Consider the following 12,185-nt stretch of genomic DNA (forward strand, 5'->3'; position numbering starts at 1 on the left):
TTCACTACGTAGGTAGTGAGAAGTAGAAAGAAAGTATCGAGAGGTGAAAGTCTAAACTGTGAATCGAACTTTTCTTAAAAAATATGCACATATATGTACGGACACGGGGTCCATTTTGGGGAATTTTTTGTCATAAAATGGGGCCAGGTTTCGGTTGATTTAATATTATTTCTTGGAAAAACACGGAAGCAAAAAGCGCGCGGTCGCTATGAAAATTATCATAAAAATCTCATCAGGGGAATTTAAATATGGAAATGATATCTGCGCCGAGGTGTTTCGATAAACAAGCGCTCCACTCGTGCAGATATCATTTCCCTTTAAATAAATACGTAGTTAAATGATAAAGAAAAGAAGAACACGGGAAATTTTAAAAAAGAAACGTCGACAGCAGGGTTCGAACCTGCGCGGGCGAAGCCCAACAGATTTCAAGTCTGTCTCCTTAACCACTCGGACATATCGACTTTTCTGCAATTTGAAGTACTACTTTTTTTTATCATTTTGATTATATACTATCCATCATTTTTTACCAAATCGTACCTTCTTTTAGTACTGCAACTTAGCAGGTTGGTAGAGCTACGTTAATCAAAATAACTTGCCCATTTAAGATAACAATTTAGGAATAGTTGGATGTTCAAAGTATTCTTCCTCTACAACCAGCTCCCCCAAAACAAAACCACCCTAAAACCAAGGCTATTCTTTGTTCATTATTGTTGAGGTTCCACACAAAAGCAAATAGTCCCACATCAGTAAAGTGATGGAGATGGGGATGGGCTATAAGGGGATTTGCACCCTCTCTCTAATAGCTAGCTTTTAGGGGTGAGTTCTACCCGGTTAATTCCCAACAAATGGTATTAGAGCTTAGAGTGTTGTAACCCCAGCTTGCCTTCGGGGCAGGAATGTCCCTCGGAAAATATCTCGGAAAACCTTGTGTAGTCTCTTGTGGTTCCCACATTGCCACCACATTGACGTTGCTTCAGCAATGATGGGGAGATTGTTGGGGTTCCACGCAAAAGCAATGGAGCGCAAGATGGTCCACATTGCTTCGGCATAGAGGAGATTGTTGGTGTTCCACGCAAAAGCAAATAGTCCCACATCAGTAAAGTGATGGAGATGGAGATGGAGATGGAGATGGGGATGGGCTATAAGGGAATGGGCACCCTCTAACGGCTTTTAATGGTGAGTTCTACCCGGTTAATTCCCAACAATTATTTTTCTTCTCTCTCACTTCTATTTTCAAGTAACCAAGGGACACATGCAAATTTGTTGTGTTTAGGGAACGGGCACACTCTCTCTCTCTAACGGCTAGCTTTTAGGGGTGAGTTCTACCCGGTTAATTCCCAGCAATTATTTTTCTTCTCTCTCACTTCTATTTTCAAGTAATCAAGGGACACATGCAAATTTGTTGTGTTTCTTGGAAGGGCGAGTGCAAACTCTAGAGATATGGAGTAATAGTATCCTAGAGGCAAACATGAGACCCATTTTCACCATTGATTCATTGTAGTGAGAGGCAAACTTTGCCTTGACATCAAATATAAATCTATATTTTCACTCACAGATATGTGTTCAAATATCCTTCATTTTGACATTAGAGCTGAGACAAAGGCTTTGTTGAGTTGAGTTGAGCTGAGGCAAGAGACCCCACATCAGTCAAATCAAATTGGAGAGAGAGAGAGAGAGAGAGAGAGAGAGAGAGAGTTCCAAGTAATCAAAACAATTGATCTACTGGTATACAACATTATGAAGGACATTGAACACCCAGCTTTGGATTTGGTTCAAATCAAGCTTCCTCGCATTCTGCAAATTCAAAGTTAGGCATCAAAGAGAAAGGAACAAACAAAACTTGGGAGAGTAAATTTATGTTTAAGTAACTCAAAGAAATACCATCAATGACTTCCATGTTCTCTTCCTTGTAAACGCCCAGAGGTGAACCATGAACAGATAGGAGCATTTCACCAGGCTTTGGCAGCCTTAGTGTTTTGGGTGTCATGCCAACTGATAACCTCTGGTTATTCACCTACAATTACAGTTATGAACTATAAGCTAACATAAAACAAAGTGTGTAGAGATATGGTTAAGGATAGGGATCCAACTCGGGTCGATTTTTGGAATTCGGGTTGATTTTTACCATTAAATCGGGTCAGTTTTGGGTTGTTTCCAAATCATCTTCTAGCAAAAGCTCAACCCGACTTGACCCAAGTAGCACCCCTAGTTAAGGAAATACAAACCCCAGGAGTTTGGAGGGTATCTTGCACTCCTAGCATTTGAGTTTCTGTTGGTTCCTCCAAAACCTGAAAATGGCAAACAAAAGAAGCTCGTAATCAAATGTAAGACAACACAGAAGGGGCTCAAAAAGGTTTAAATGCTGTTGTTGTAGCAAAAAACAGGAAATATACATACAAAATCCGGGATATGCAAGTTTGCAGCCTCTAAGAAGCTTGTTTTCACTGCCAGCAATCAAATGGAACTCATGTGAAGATACTGTTATGTTAAAGACGTTGGAAATCCACTTCTACCTATATATATATAAGCTATATGAGCTTCAAGCTCACAATCATTTTCCTCATATATATATATATATATATATATATATAGAGAGAGAGAGAGAGAGAGCGGTTTCTACACACAAGTGTAGATAGGATGATCCAAACCAGTGGAGGGCATATTGTTTGGGTGATCCAAACCATTCATTTGATTGGCCCTCACATAGATAGGGTGTCCACAAAAAATCAGCTTCATAAGATCATATCCCAACCCTACGATTTGTGAAGGTAAAATGGACGTGTATAAACCTTCACAAATCTGTCCATTTTTTGCCTCCATGGTTCGAAGGGTTAGGATGATCCTATGAAGCTGATTTTTTGGGCACACCCTATCTATGTGAGGCCCGATCAAATGAATGCTTTGGATCACCCAAACAATGTGGGCCCCCACTGTATTTTAAGCTAGTGTGTAGATAACTTCTCTACACTTGTGTGTAGAAACCGTTTTCTCATATATATATATATATATATATATATATATGCTCAGACCTGATTTACTTGAAAATTCAAAGCCACTGATATCTGGCATAGCAGCAGCACAATCAGGATATGTTGTTGACTTGTTTTGCAGAAATGATGTTCGTGTATTTTTTTCATTGGCATGGTTGATGGGTATACTGCTAACATTAATCTTCCTTGCCAATTCAAACTCCCCATCCTTTTCATTTAATATTACTGACAGGTTTGGTAAATTTTCCTTGAAAAATTGCAGAGCAGGGGTTTCCAGCTGTTCTTTACTAAAACATGAGCGGAGCACACGCAACTGGATCAGCAAATGTTCAATCTCTACATCACGGATAGCCCGAATTGCAGTAATTTGGCGTTCAACTGCATAACCACAACAAACAATTAGCAAATTTTAACTTTTTAATAGAATAAAATCAGCCACAAGAGTAAAATGACACAAATCATACATCCATAAACCACAAACAATGAAAGCTGAAAAAGAAAGTTTCATTAAAATTCCAGACAGCTCGTTAAGGTGCATGCTTTCCAATTTTGGTTTAGTAAGGGTGATCTTCAAAATAAATAAATAAAATGCATTTAAAAATTGTGATGTCATATTTCTTAGTGTCTCTCTCAATCCAATATCCAGACTCAGGAGAGAGATGCAAGAACTATATGAAAACATTCAGTGGTGTAGAGATCTCTGTGTAGTCATCGACCTTCCTACCAGAATGCCTTTGTAGTCATACTCTTATAGTTGGCATAAACACATTTTGGTAGGTCAGTAACCACAAGAATGTGCAATGCTGACAATTAAAGAAAACAAATGAAGGAGACCATGATTACTCTAGCATGCAATTAGTAGCTGCATAAATATGAGATAGATAAACATCTCTGAAAGTCAGTTTAGGGAGAAATTTCAGGCCAATCTAATTTATTTAAAACAGAAGTTGTGAAGATCAACTCCTCCACACATTTCCAAGTCAAAACACCTCACACCAAATCTGAGACCGTTGAGGGATAGAATTGAAAAAAAAGAAGTGAAAAACTGACTACTTATGGGATTCTGAGGTGGAAAGAGAAAGTAATCTATGAGAATTACATAATGTGTATATCGCAGCCATTTGCCACACTTTGTTTATGAAATTTGTAATGTTGTATATGAGTGTCAAATGTTAAAAACTTAAAATGAAGAATAGATAGCAATAGAATGAATAGATGATCAAGCATCCTACCGTAAATATAAGAGAGGATTTTCTGATTTTCTCATGACAGTTTGTTGTCTCCAGATATCTTCAATGCTTGAGCCAGTACATGGATAAATTTGGTCATGCTTTTATAATTTCTCATGCTATCCCGACCATGGTTTTAAATTTCGGTTTCGGCTAAATTTCGAAGTTATCGGAAACCGAAATTTCAGCCAGAATCACGAAATTTGGTATTGGAGGACGAAATCCCAGATTTTTAGGATGAAATTTCGATCAAAATTCGTTCACGTAATAAAAAATTGTTATTTTATTATAAATTTCGACGAAATCAAACGAAATTTGGTAAATTTCGGGAATTTCGGTTTCGGTACCTTTTCGTTTCGGTCCCCATTTCAGATTTCGGTCGAAATTTAAAACCATGATCCCGACACACTAAGATGGTTGGTGTAATCAATCAGTGGACACATCATTGACTTCATAATGTCACAGATGGGAACACTATCTGCACAGTCCATGTGAACATGCTGGAGCAAATCAATATGGTTAGTAAGTCAAGATAGCATTTCTCACAATATAATATACCGGAATTATACAACATCTATGTATTTTTCCAACATCTATTTACGAAAATGAATGGGCCCCAATTTAGCCCAGTTCGATAGAGGTAGGTTTTGGACCCAAATAGGCTATCGGGCTGCTCGTTGACACCACTAACAATTCTATAAAATTCTTAATAGAATGTGTTATATTATTCTGGAAAATCCTAATATTAATATATGGACACTGATTCAGTAACTATCAATGTCTATTACTTCAACAAACTTTGGCAGGCTATGGTGTAAAACGTCACTTAGTCTTCAAAATTTAAAACAACTTTTCAACAAAGATCTAATAATAGACTTGAATGAGTTTTTGGAAAACTGGGCATATCAAATGACAGTAGCCTGATTCAACATTAATGAAGGTCACAAATTTCTAGTTCTGAATTTGGAATGAAGGCAGGACAAACCCCACAAGAAACACCAAATTGCAAGTATCATTCACATAATAAATTTTTGAGAACTACATAAAATCTAGAAAACCTACATTTCTTTTTTTCAATCAGAAGGTGCTAATACAGTTGAAAGTTGTGTAGTTTTAATATTCTGTAGAGAATGCATTGTTCTTCATATGCATGCAAGGTGCGATTAAGATTTACTCAATTCGAAGAGGAATGTGGCATGTCATACCTCCATAACAATTCCTCTCAAATTTTTGGAGTACCTCCATAACAATTCCTCTCAAATTTTTGGAGTGAGAAGAGGCAACTTTTCCCAGCCTGACTTGGAAAACCAGAGTTGATATTGAAACCCCTATAAAGATAGAGTGGAACAAAGGTCATGAGCTGTACATAATTACATAACAAATTTTGCCATTTGAAAAGATAAAATGTGTATTAACATCATCTATTCAAAAGCTGTGCTAAACCAAAGTAGCAGTAAGCAACTTCGGTCTCAAACAAAACTGGGAAATGAAATTTTACCATCCATAAATTCTTTAGCTTAGAGTGGCACCATAGTATGGTAAAAGGTGATCTTTTCAATATCTATTAACATTTTATGACCCCTCGCAGGTAGAGAAAGACGTTTGGTACAATGGATCACATACAGAAAGAGTTATCATTGTAATACACATGAAAATAAAAAAGTCACGGATCAATAGATGGGCCATTTCTTTATGAAAAAACTAACTACGACACCTAAACACCATGGCGGGGGAGAAAGATGTTTGGTATAAGAATATGCTGAAAATTTTTATTTGTTGTATATCTCTCAGAAGTTTAATGGCTACTAGCGTAGTACCTCTAATAGTTCATTTGAGTACCACTTAATTTAGGGAAATGATAAATGCGCCCCTTCTCATCACTTGTGACACCCAGCTATAGTGTATCTACGACTGCAAAGGGGCTGATGTACTTCACATTTGAAGGGATGAAGTGACCTGACTACTACGTACAATGCAGCTGGGTGTCCCGAGTGATGAAAAAGGGCGCATTTATCATTTCCCTTAATTTATTGTCAAGTATATCAGGCGTAAATAGCATTTTAACGTTGAAAACAATAGCTTAGTCTGCGGTAAGACTAAAAAGGACCCTTTTTAGAGCTGATCCTTCCAAAAATTTCACTATTCAGTTGAATGTCCCTGTGGTCAGCTCTCTTTAAAAGTTAAAACGAATGCACTACATGATGGAAATTTTGGAGTGCGCAGGAAGAATAAAATAAAAATGCCAATGGGATAGTTGTGTCAGTATGTCGTTTCAAAATGTATTCCACGAACATTTGGCAGACAGAGGATAATCAGTTTACAAGATGAATTACACAGCATTAATGCACAAACAGAGAAATAAATGATCATGCTAAAAATGGAGTATCAATAAAGATGTGGCACTTATGCAATGATAGGATGAATTTTGTTATTATTTGAACGTAGGATGACTTTTGTTACTTTTTTTTAGCTCTAATTTTTTAATTTGAAGGCTCTGTCAGAAATTCAGCTGCATGAAAAAATAGAATTTATTAGAGTTTGCAGCATATTCTTATGACCAGGAAACACCATGTACATTGCAGAAAGCAGAAATTTACATGGACAATATAAATATTTTAAACTTATCATTGTAATACACATGAAAATTCATTTCGTTTACCAAAGAAATTCATTTCCTTAGACAAAGACTTGTCATTGTAATACAGATGAAAATGAAAAAAGTCACGGATCAATATATGGCTAGAGCAAAAAGAAAGTCTCAACAAACCCTAAAATGTTGCTCCAAAAACTCATCCTTAAATCTCAAATACCCAGAAAAAAAAGAAAAAAGAAAAAATGAATAGATCAATGATAACTATCAGTTCACAATCATTCCATAGATCTATCTTCATTGTAGAGAGAGAGAGAGATTTGAAGCAAAAGAAAAAAGAACAAACCCTAATAATCATCTTCATTCTAAAACCTAAAAAACAAAAAGAAAAACCACAGATCGATCACAGCAACCTATCTGCAAGTTCTTTCAACGATCAATCTGCGTTCGTCATGGCAGATCAATGAGAGAAATCTCAAATAAAACAGAAATAAATCGAGAAGATGTTCAAACAAGAGATTAATACCTTTTGGAAACCTAGATTTCGAGTTCTTAAGTCTCTCTTGTTAGGGTTTCGCAAAGTCCCTCTCTCTCCGGAGTTAGGATTTCGCAGGTGGGGGAGTTAGGGTTTCTCACGCATCTCTCTCTCTCTCTCTCTCTCTCTCTCTGCTAGGGTTTCGGAACGGGAGAAATGATTTGGAGAAAGGGGTAATTTGGATCTGGGTAATATTGTCATTACGGTAAATATTTAAGGGTAGTATGGGAAAACGAGTCGGAATTCGGCAGATTTCCGCCTTCAAAACGCGCCCAATCGTTTTATAATCACCAATTTTGGTGATTATAGCTCTATGTATATTTTACTACAATCGAATAATCAGATTGTGATTTATAAGCGATTGTTATATCAGTTTTCCGAACACTCCTTTTATAATAATCGATTGTATAATAGAATATTGTATACAATCGATTATTTATAATCTCAAACGAACGGGGCCTAAAATGCATGGCCATGTTCGTTTACGATTATGCCAACAGATTGTGAATCCAAAACCAGTTATTGGTACTCAAAATTACATGTAAAATTGAGTCCAACAATTGGTTTTGGACTCATAATTGCTTAGCCCATTCTTAAACGGACATGGCCTAAAATATAGAATGCGGGGGAAATGCTAAAAACTACTTCCTGCTGCTAGGTGTGCAACTGGAGTCGGGTTCGATCGGGTCGAGGCCAATCCTAGCCCAACTCGAGATAACATTCCCCCAATGACACAAGCCTCGGATCGAGCATGGTCAGCCCTAAGCCAACCTGCCTCTAAATATCTCAACCCGTCTAACCTACTTTTTCCCGATCGGGCCTGATGAGTCAGATTGGATTCGAGTTAACCTAGGGCCAAAAAAAAAAAAAACATAATCCTAAGAAATAACAATAAAATTAGGGGAGTGATAAATCAACTCTCGTATATCTTAAATCAAATCGCTCTAATGTGCCTATCTCTCTAACCCAGGAGAGAGAAAGAAACATAGGGAGTCGATTTAAGATATTTGGTACCCTAAAATTAAAGGACAAAAGCCATGTGTGGGTTGGGTCGAGTTGCCAAAGGTCTCAACCCTAACCCAACCCAAAATTAAATCTTTTTCCAACTCTAACCCACCTAATTCAGATTCCTCCCGGCCCTAAGAATTTTCTAATTTTAATTTCTTTTTTCCCATTTGGTTGTTTAAAAGGGATCGTATTAAGAATATCCCTGATTCCCGCAATCCAAAGGCACCTTGACTGTTGCGTCCACGTGTTTTTTTGTATTTTGTTCCAACGTTCAAAACCACACAAACCCTCTCTCTCTCTCTCTCTCTCTCTCTCTCTCTCTCTGGTTGTAATGAAACTGTGAGAATGGCTTTTCTTGGACTCCCTATTCCCTCTCCTCGCCCCCCACCTCTCCAAAAAAGAGAAAAATCCCTTCACACTTATTCTCTTCTTCGTAATCCCACCTTCTTCTCTTCTTCTTCTTATTCTAATTTTCCTCTTACGAAACTCGAGCCTCCGCCCGTACGGGATGCGCAGGATAAGGGCCGCCCTCCCGGTGCGCAGGATAACAATAATAATAAGCAAAAGGATGATTTCTACGTTAATTTGGGATTGGCTGTTCGGACCCTCAGAGAAGACTTGCCTTTGTTATTCTCCAAAGACCTCAATTACCACATTTACAGGTATTTAATTAAATAGAATAGCTTCTTCTTTTTTCTTTTTCTTTTCTTTTTATCAGGGTTTATTTTTCTAGGGTTAGGTTTTAATTTATTCTCTCGTTGCCCTATACTATTTGTAAAAAGATTGGAAATTTCTAACTGTTCTTGTTTGGGCTCCACAATTGATGGGCTATTAGGGTTTATGATATTTATGATCATAGCCGTCGGATCGCGAATGATCAATGATTAAATAATACCAATTCTAACAGCTTAAGCTTGTGGAGTAATTGGTTGTTTCACATGGTGTTGTTGAAGTATAAATGATTAAATAACACCAACTCTAACGGCTTAAGTAACTGATTGTTTCACATGGTATCAGAACAATTGACTCATGGCAGGTCCTAGGTTCAAAACCCAACAACTCCTTAATGTTAAAAATCCACGTTTACGGCCAACCCAAAAAAGAGGAGGTGGGACTGTTGAATTATAATGATTAATCAACACTAACTCTAACGGTTTAATCTTTTGGAGTAATTTGTTTTTTAACACTTGGTTCATCCCCTCTCGTTCTGCAGGGATGATATAACATTTGTCGATCCTCTGAACACCTTCAATGGAATTGAGAACTACAAATTAATCTTCTGGGCATTGCGTTTCCATGGTCGGGTTCTGTTTCGCGAGATCTCACTCGAGGTGCTTAGGGTTTGGCAGCCGTCGGAGAATGTTATTCTCATCAGATGGAATCTGAGAGGCATTCCAAGAGTTCCGTGGGAGGCAAGAGGGGAGTTTCAAGGGAGCTCTAGATACAAATTGGATCGTAATGGGAAGATTTATGAGCACAAAGTTGATAATCTGGCATTCAATTTCCCTCAGCATCTTAAACCCGCGGCTTCAGTCCTGGATTTGGTTGCTGCTTGTCCGGCAAGTCCGAACCCTACATTCTTGTGGGGACCACCAGAGGAGTATTCGTCTTCATGGTTGGAGTTTTATCGAGCAGTAAGGGGAACATTAGACCAAGAAGGTTATATGCTCAGGCAAGAGGCGCTGGTTACTTGTTTGTGATCATGTGGTATCATGCCTAGAGGTGATCAATTGGTTGTTTTGTTCTCCGGTTATGCATTAATGGTAGGTGTTGTATCATATATAGCACCTCGGTCATGGAAGAGAAGGGTGGGGGTGTACATAAGCAGACTGTTCATGTACTTGTCTTGGTGGACTTCGCTAAATAAAGGAAAAATGAAAGAGCAAAGAACTTGGTGTATTTGGTGAGATTTTACAACTCATATCTGTATTTATAGAATAAAGCCCTTTGATATTCTCTTGATTTTGTAAGAGCGAGAATCCAACATCATTATAACTTTACTTTGCCATATTGAATGTTTGAAGATAAATAACAAAGTTGTATGATCTGTACCTTCTATTATATTGCATTTTACTTTCTCTTATATAGTAATTGTAGCCTTGATTGCTTTGTTTATATGGGATTCACACTAAAGCTTTGACAAAGTTGTAAACACTTTCTCAATTAAGAATCTACAAATGAGAGACTGGGAGAGTTAAGAATTTTGAAGGCTATTTTAAACCATATACTGTGTTGTTTAAAAAAAGGAACGGGAGAAGTCGACTAAATACATACACTAGAAAATTTAGTGGTTAAGAAAACATTGTAGTTCAATGATCTGTTTCTATTGTAGATTTTTCTCCTCTTCTTGGACATGATAGATGAACTTAGGAAGATACAATAGTAGTGATTTAGTGCATGATTTTAAACTTCCGTAACGTGTTGATTTTGGCTAACATATGTCAACTTTCGTGGGGACTGAAGTTTGATTCCTTTTGGTGCACCCACAGAACCAAAAAAATCCCATATATTTAGGAAATATTAATGCCATTCTATAATAAGATGAGTAAGTGGAAAGTAAAAGAAATTACACTATTATCACCTTTCAAAACATGTGAAATATCTTTGTAGAATGAATCTTACTGTTTTAGAGTTAGACATGCTCGATTCCACTGTTATCACCTTTCAAAACATGTGAAATATCTATGTAGAATGAATCTTACTGTTTTAGAGTTAGATATGCTCGATAACAGATGTCTCTAGGTGTTTGATCTCTTTAAACCATGATGGATGACTGTCTTGCTTATGTAATGGTTTTTAGGAGTATATTTGTGCATATTCTAGCATCTGCTGAGACGTCATCTTAAATTTCTATCGCTTCCATGGACTTCCATAAACTTCGATGATTTTTATAGGATTTCCATGGACTTCCATAGACTTCCACATCTGTGGGAACCGAAGTCCATACTGAAATCGGCATTTATTGATCATCGATGATCCGCCATACTCGGCCTGTGCGTACATATTGAGATGTATAAAAGACTTGATACTCGGCCTGTGCGTACATATTGACGGTGTGCCTCCTAAGTCAAGGAAGAATAAGTCCTAAGAGACGAAGATGGATTGGTCAAGGACTTGTTGCTACTGGAGGGGGGCACGAACAAGTTGGAGCTTGCTTTAACACCTCGATACGAAGATGGACTTTAGGGAAGAGGACATCCATGAGCTTGCGAAAGCCGATGCATATCTTGAGGGCGGCATGTGGAGTGGATTTGACGCCTTCAAGGATGAGATGTGGAAGGTGATGGATGCACTCATGAAAATGGTCACCAGAGTTGTAAGTACACTCAAGGAAGAGATTGAAATCCTTGGAGGAGGTCAAAGAGTTGAAGACCAAGGTGATACACTCAAGGAAGAGATTGAAATCCTTGGAGGAGGTCAAAGAGTTGAAGACCAAGGTGATCATCCTTGAGAAGGCAGTTGCCAATGGGGGAGTGGTCACTAGGGACATCACTAAGGTACAAATTCCTAAGCCTAAATGCTATAAAGGTGTTAGAGATGCCAAGTAGAGAGAAATTTCGCTAGCTATTGGAGGAATAGTTTAAAGTTATAACTTATAAAGATTGAGGAAGAGGAAGGCAAGGTGCGCACATGGATGATGCCATGTTGTGTTGGAAGATGATCTTGTGCTGTGTTTCTCTGTGTTTTTTATTGTTAAAAATCTCAAGGAGCGGAGGGTTTTTTTCTTTGTAACTATAGAAATTGAAATTATCTCTGAGTAACTATAGAAGGAAATAATTGGATTTGAAAAAAAAAATCTATTTTGATCATTTCTTTTCTTTTTCAATTTATCA

General features: G+C 37.6%; 2 protein-coding genes and 1 non-coding gene across 5 annotated transcripts; 1 reads left to right on the forward strand and 2 right to left on the reverse strand.

The window, feature by feature from the left end:
• Positions 1 to 379: 379 nt before the first annotated feature.
• Positions 380 to 461, reverse strand: TRNAS-UGA (transfer RNA serine (anticodon UGA)). The gene has a single exon. It is a non-coding gene; the product is annotated as a tRNA-Ser (tRNA).
• A 996-nt stretch (positions 462 to 1,457) lies between these two features.
• Positions 1,458 to 7,508, reverse strand: LOC143846187 (uncharacterized). Of its 3 annotated transcripts, none has more exons than XM_077354607.1 (7): positions 7,336 to 7,508; positions 5,425 to 5,547; positions 3,030 to 3,368; positions 2,398 to 2,444; positions 2,226 to 2,288; positions 1,882 to 2,014; positions 1,458 to 1,794 (listed from the first exon to the last, which is right to left on the reverse strand). In XM_077354607.1, exons 2-7 carry the CDS (start codon positions 5,462 to 5,464, stop codon positions 1,778 to 1,780), a joined length of 639 nt encoding a protein of 212 aa, XP_077210722.1. In that variant the 5' UTR covers positions 5,465 to 5,547; positions 7,336 to 7,508; the 3' UTR covers positions 1,458 to 1,777. The 3 variants fall into 3 exon arrangements, 2 of the variants coding, with proteins under 2 accessions (XP_077210722.1, XP_077210721.1); XM_077354606.1 differs by lacking the exon at positions 7,336 to 7,508 and adding an exon at positions 4,567 to 4,719; XR_013234683.1 differs by lacking the exons at positions 1,458 to 1,794; positions 7,336 to 7,508 and adding an exon at positions 4,567 to 4,719 and having other exon boundaries at positions 2,126 to 2,288.
• A 1,118-nt stretch (positions 7,509 to 8,626) lies between these two features.
• LOC143892600 (uncharacterized) lies at positions 8,627 to 10,435 on the forward strand. Its single transcript, XM_077397330.1, has 2 exons — positions 8,627 to 9,014; positions 9,566 to 10,435. The coding sequence occupies exons 1-2, from the start codon at positions 8,698 to 8,700 to the stop codon at positions 10,050 to 10,052; spliced, it is 804 nt and encodes a 267-aa protein (XP_077253445.1). The 5' UTR covers positions 8,627 to 8,697; the 3' UTR covers positions 10,053 to 10,435.
• The last annotated feature ends 1,750 nt before the right edge of the window (positions 10,436 to 12,185 follow it).

The sequence above is a fragment of the Tasmannia lanceolata genome, unplaced genomic scaffold (genome assembly GCF_043159265.1).
Source record: "Tasmannia lanceolata isolate RefF3 unplaced genomic scaffold, GAP_Taslan_0.1 ptg000015l, whole genome shotgun sequence".
Lineage (NCBI taxonomy): Eukaryota > Viridiplantae > Streptophyta > Magnoliopsida > Canellales > Winteraceae > Tasmannia > Tasmannia lanceolata.

Bases quoted from the DNA above. Each gene is read 5' to 3' on its own strand.
- LOC143846187 (XM_077354606.1), bottom strand. From the start codon at position 4,615: ATGGTTTTAAATTTCGACCGAAATCTGAAATGGGGACCGAAACGAAAA. The intron at 3,369-4,566 runs GTACCGAAACCG...GTGGTTATGCAG, and splicing joins ATGGGGACCGAAACGAAAAG to TTGAACGCCAAATTACTGCA. The intron at 2,445-3,029 runs GTCTGAGCATAT...GATTGCTGGCAG, and splicing joins TGAATTTTCAAGTAAATCAG to TGAAAACAAGCTTCTTAGAG.
- LOC143892600 (XM_077397330.1), top strand. From the start codon at position 8,698: ATGGCTTTTCTTGGACTCCCTATTCCCTCTCCTCGCCCCCCACCTCTC. The intron at 9,015-9,565 runs GTATTTAATTAA...CTCGTTCTGCAG, and splicing joins CTCAATTACCACATTTACAG to GGATGATATAACATTTGTCG.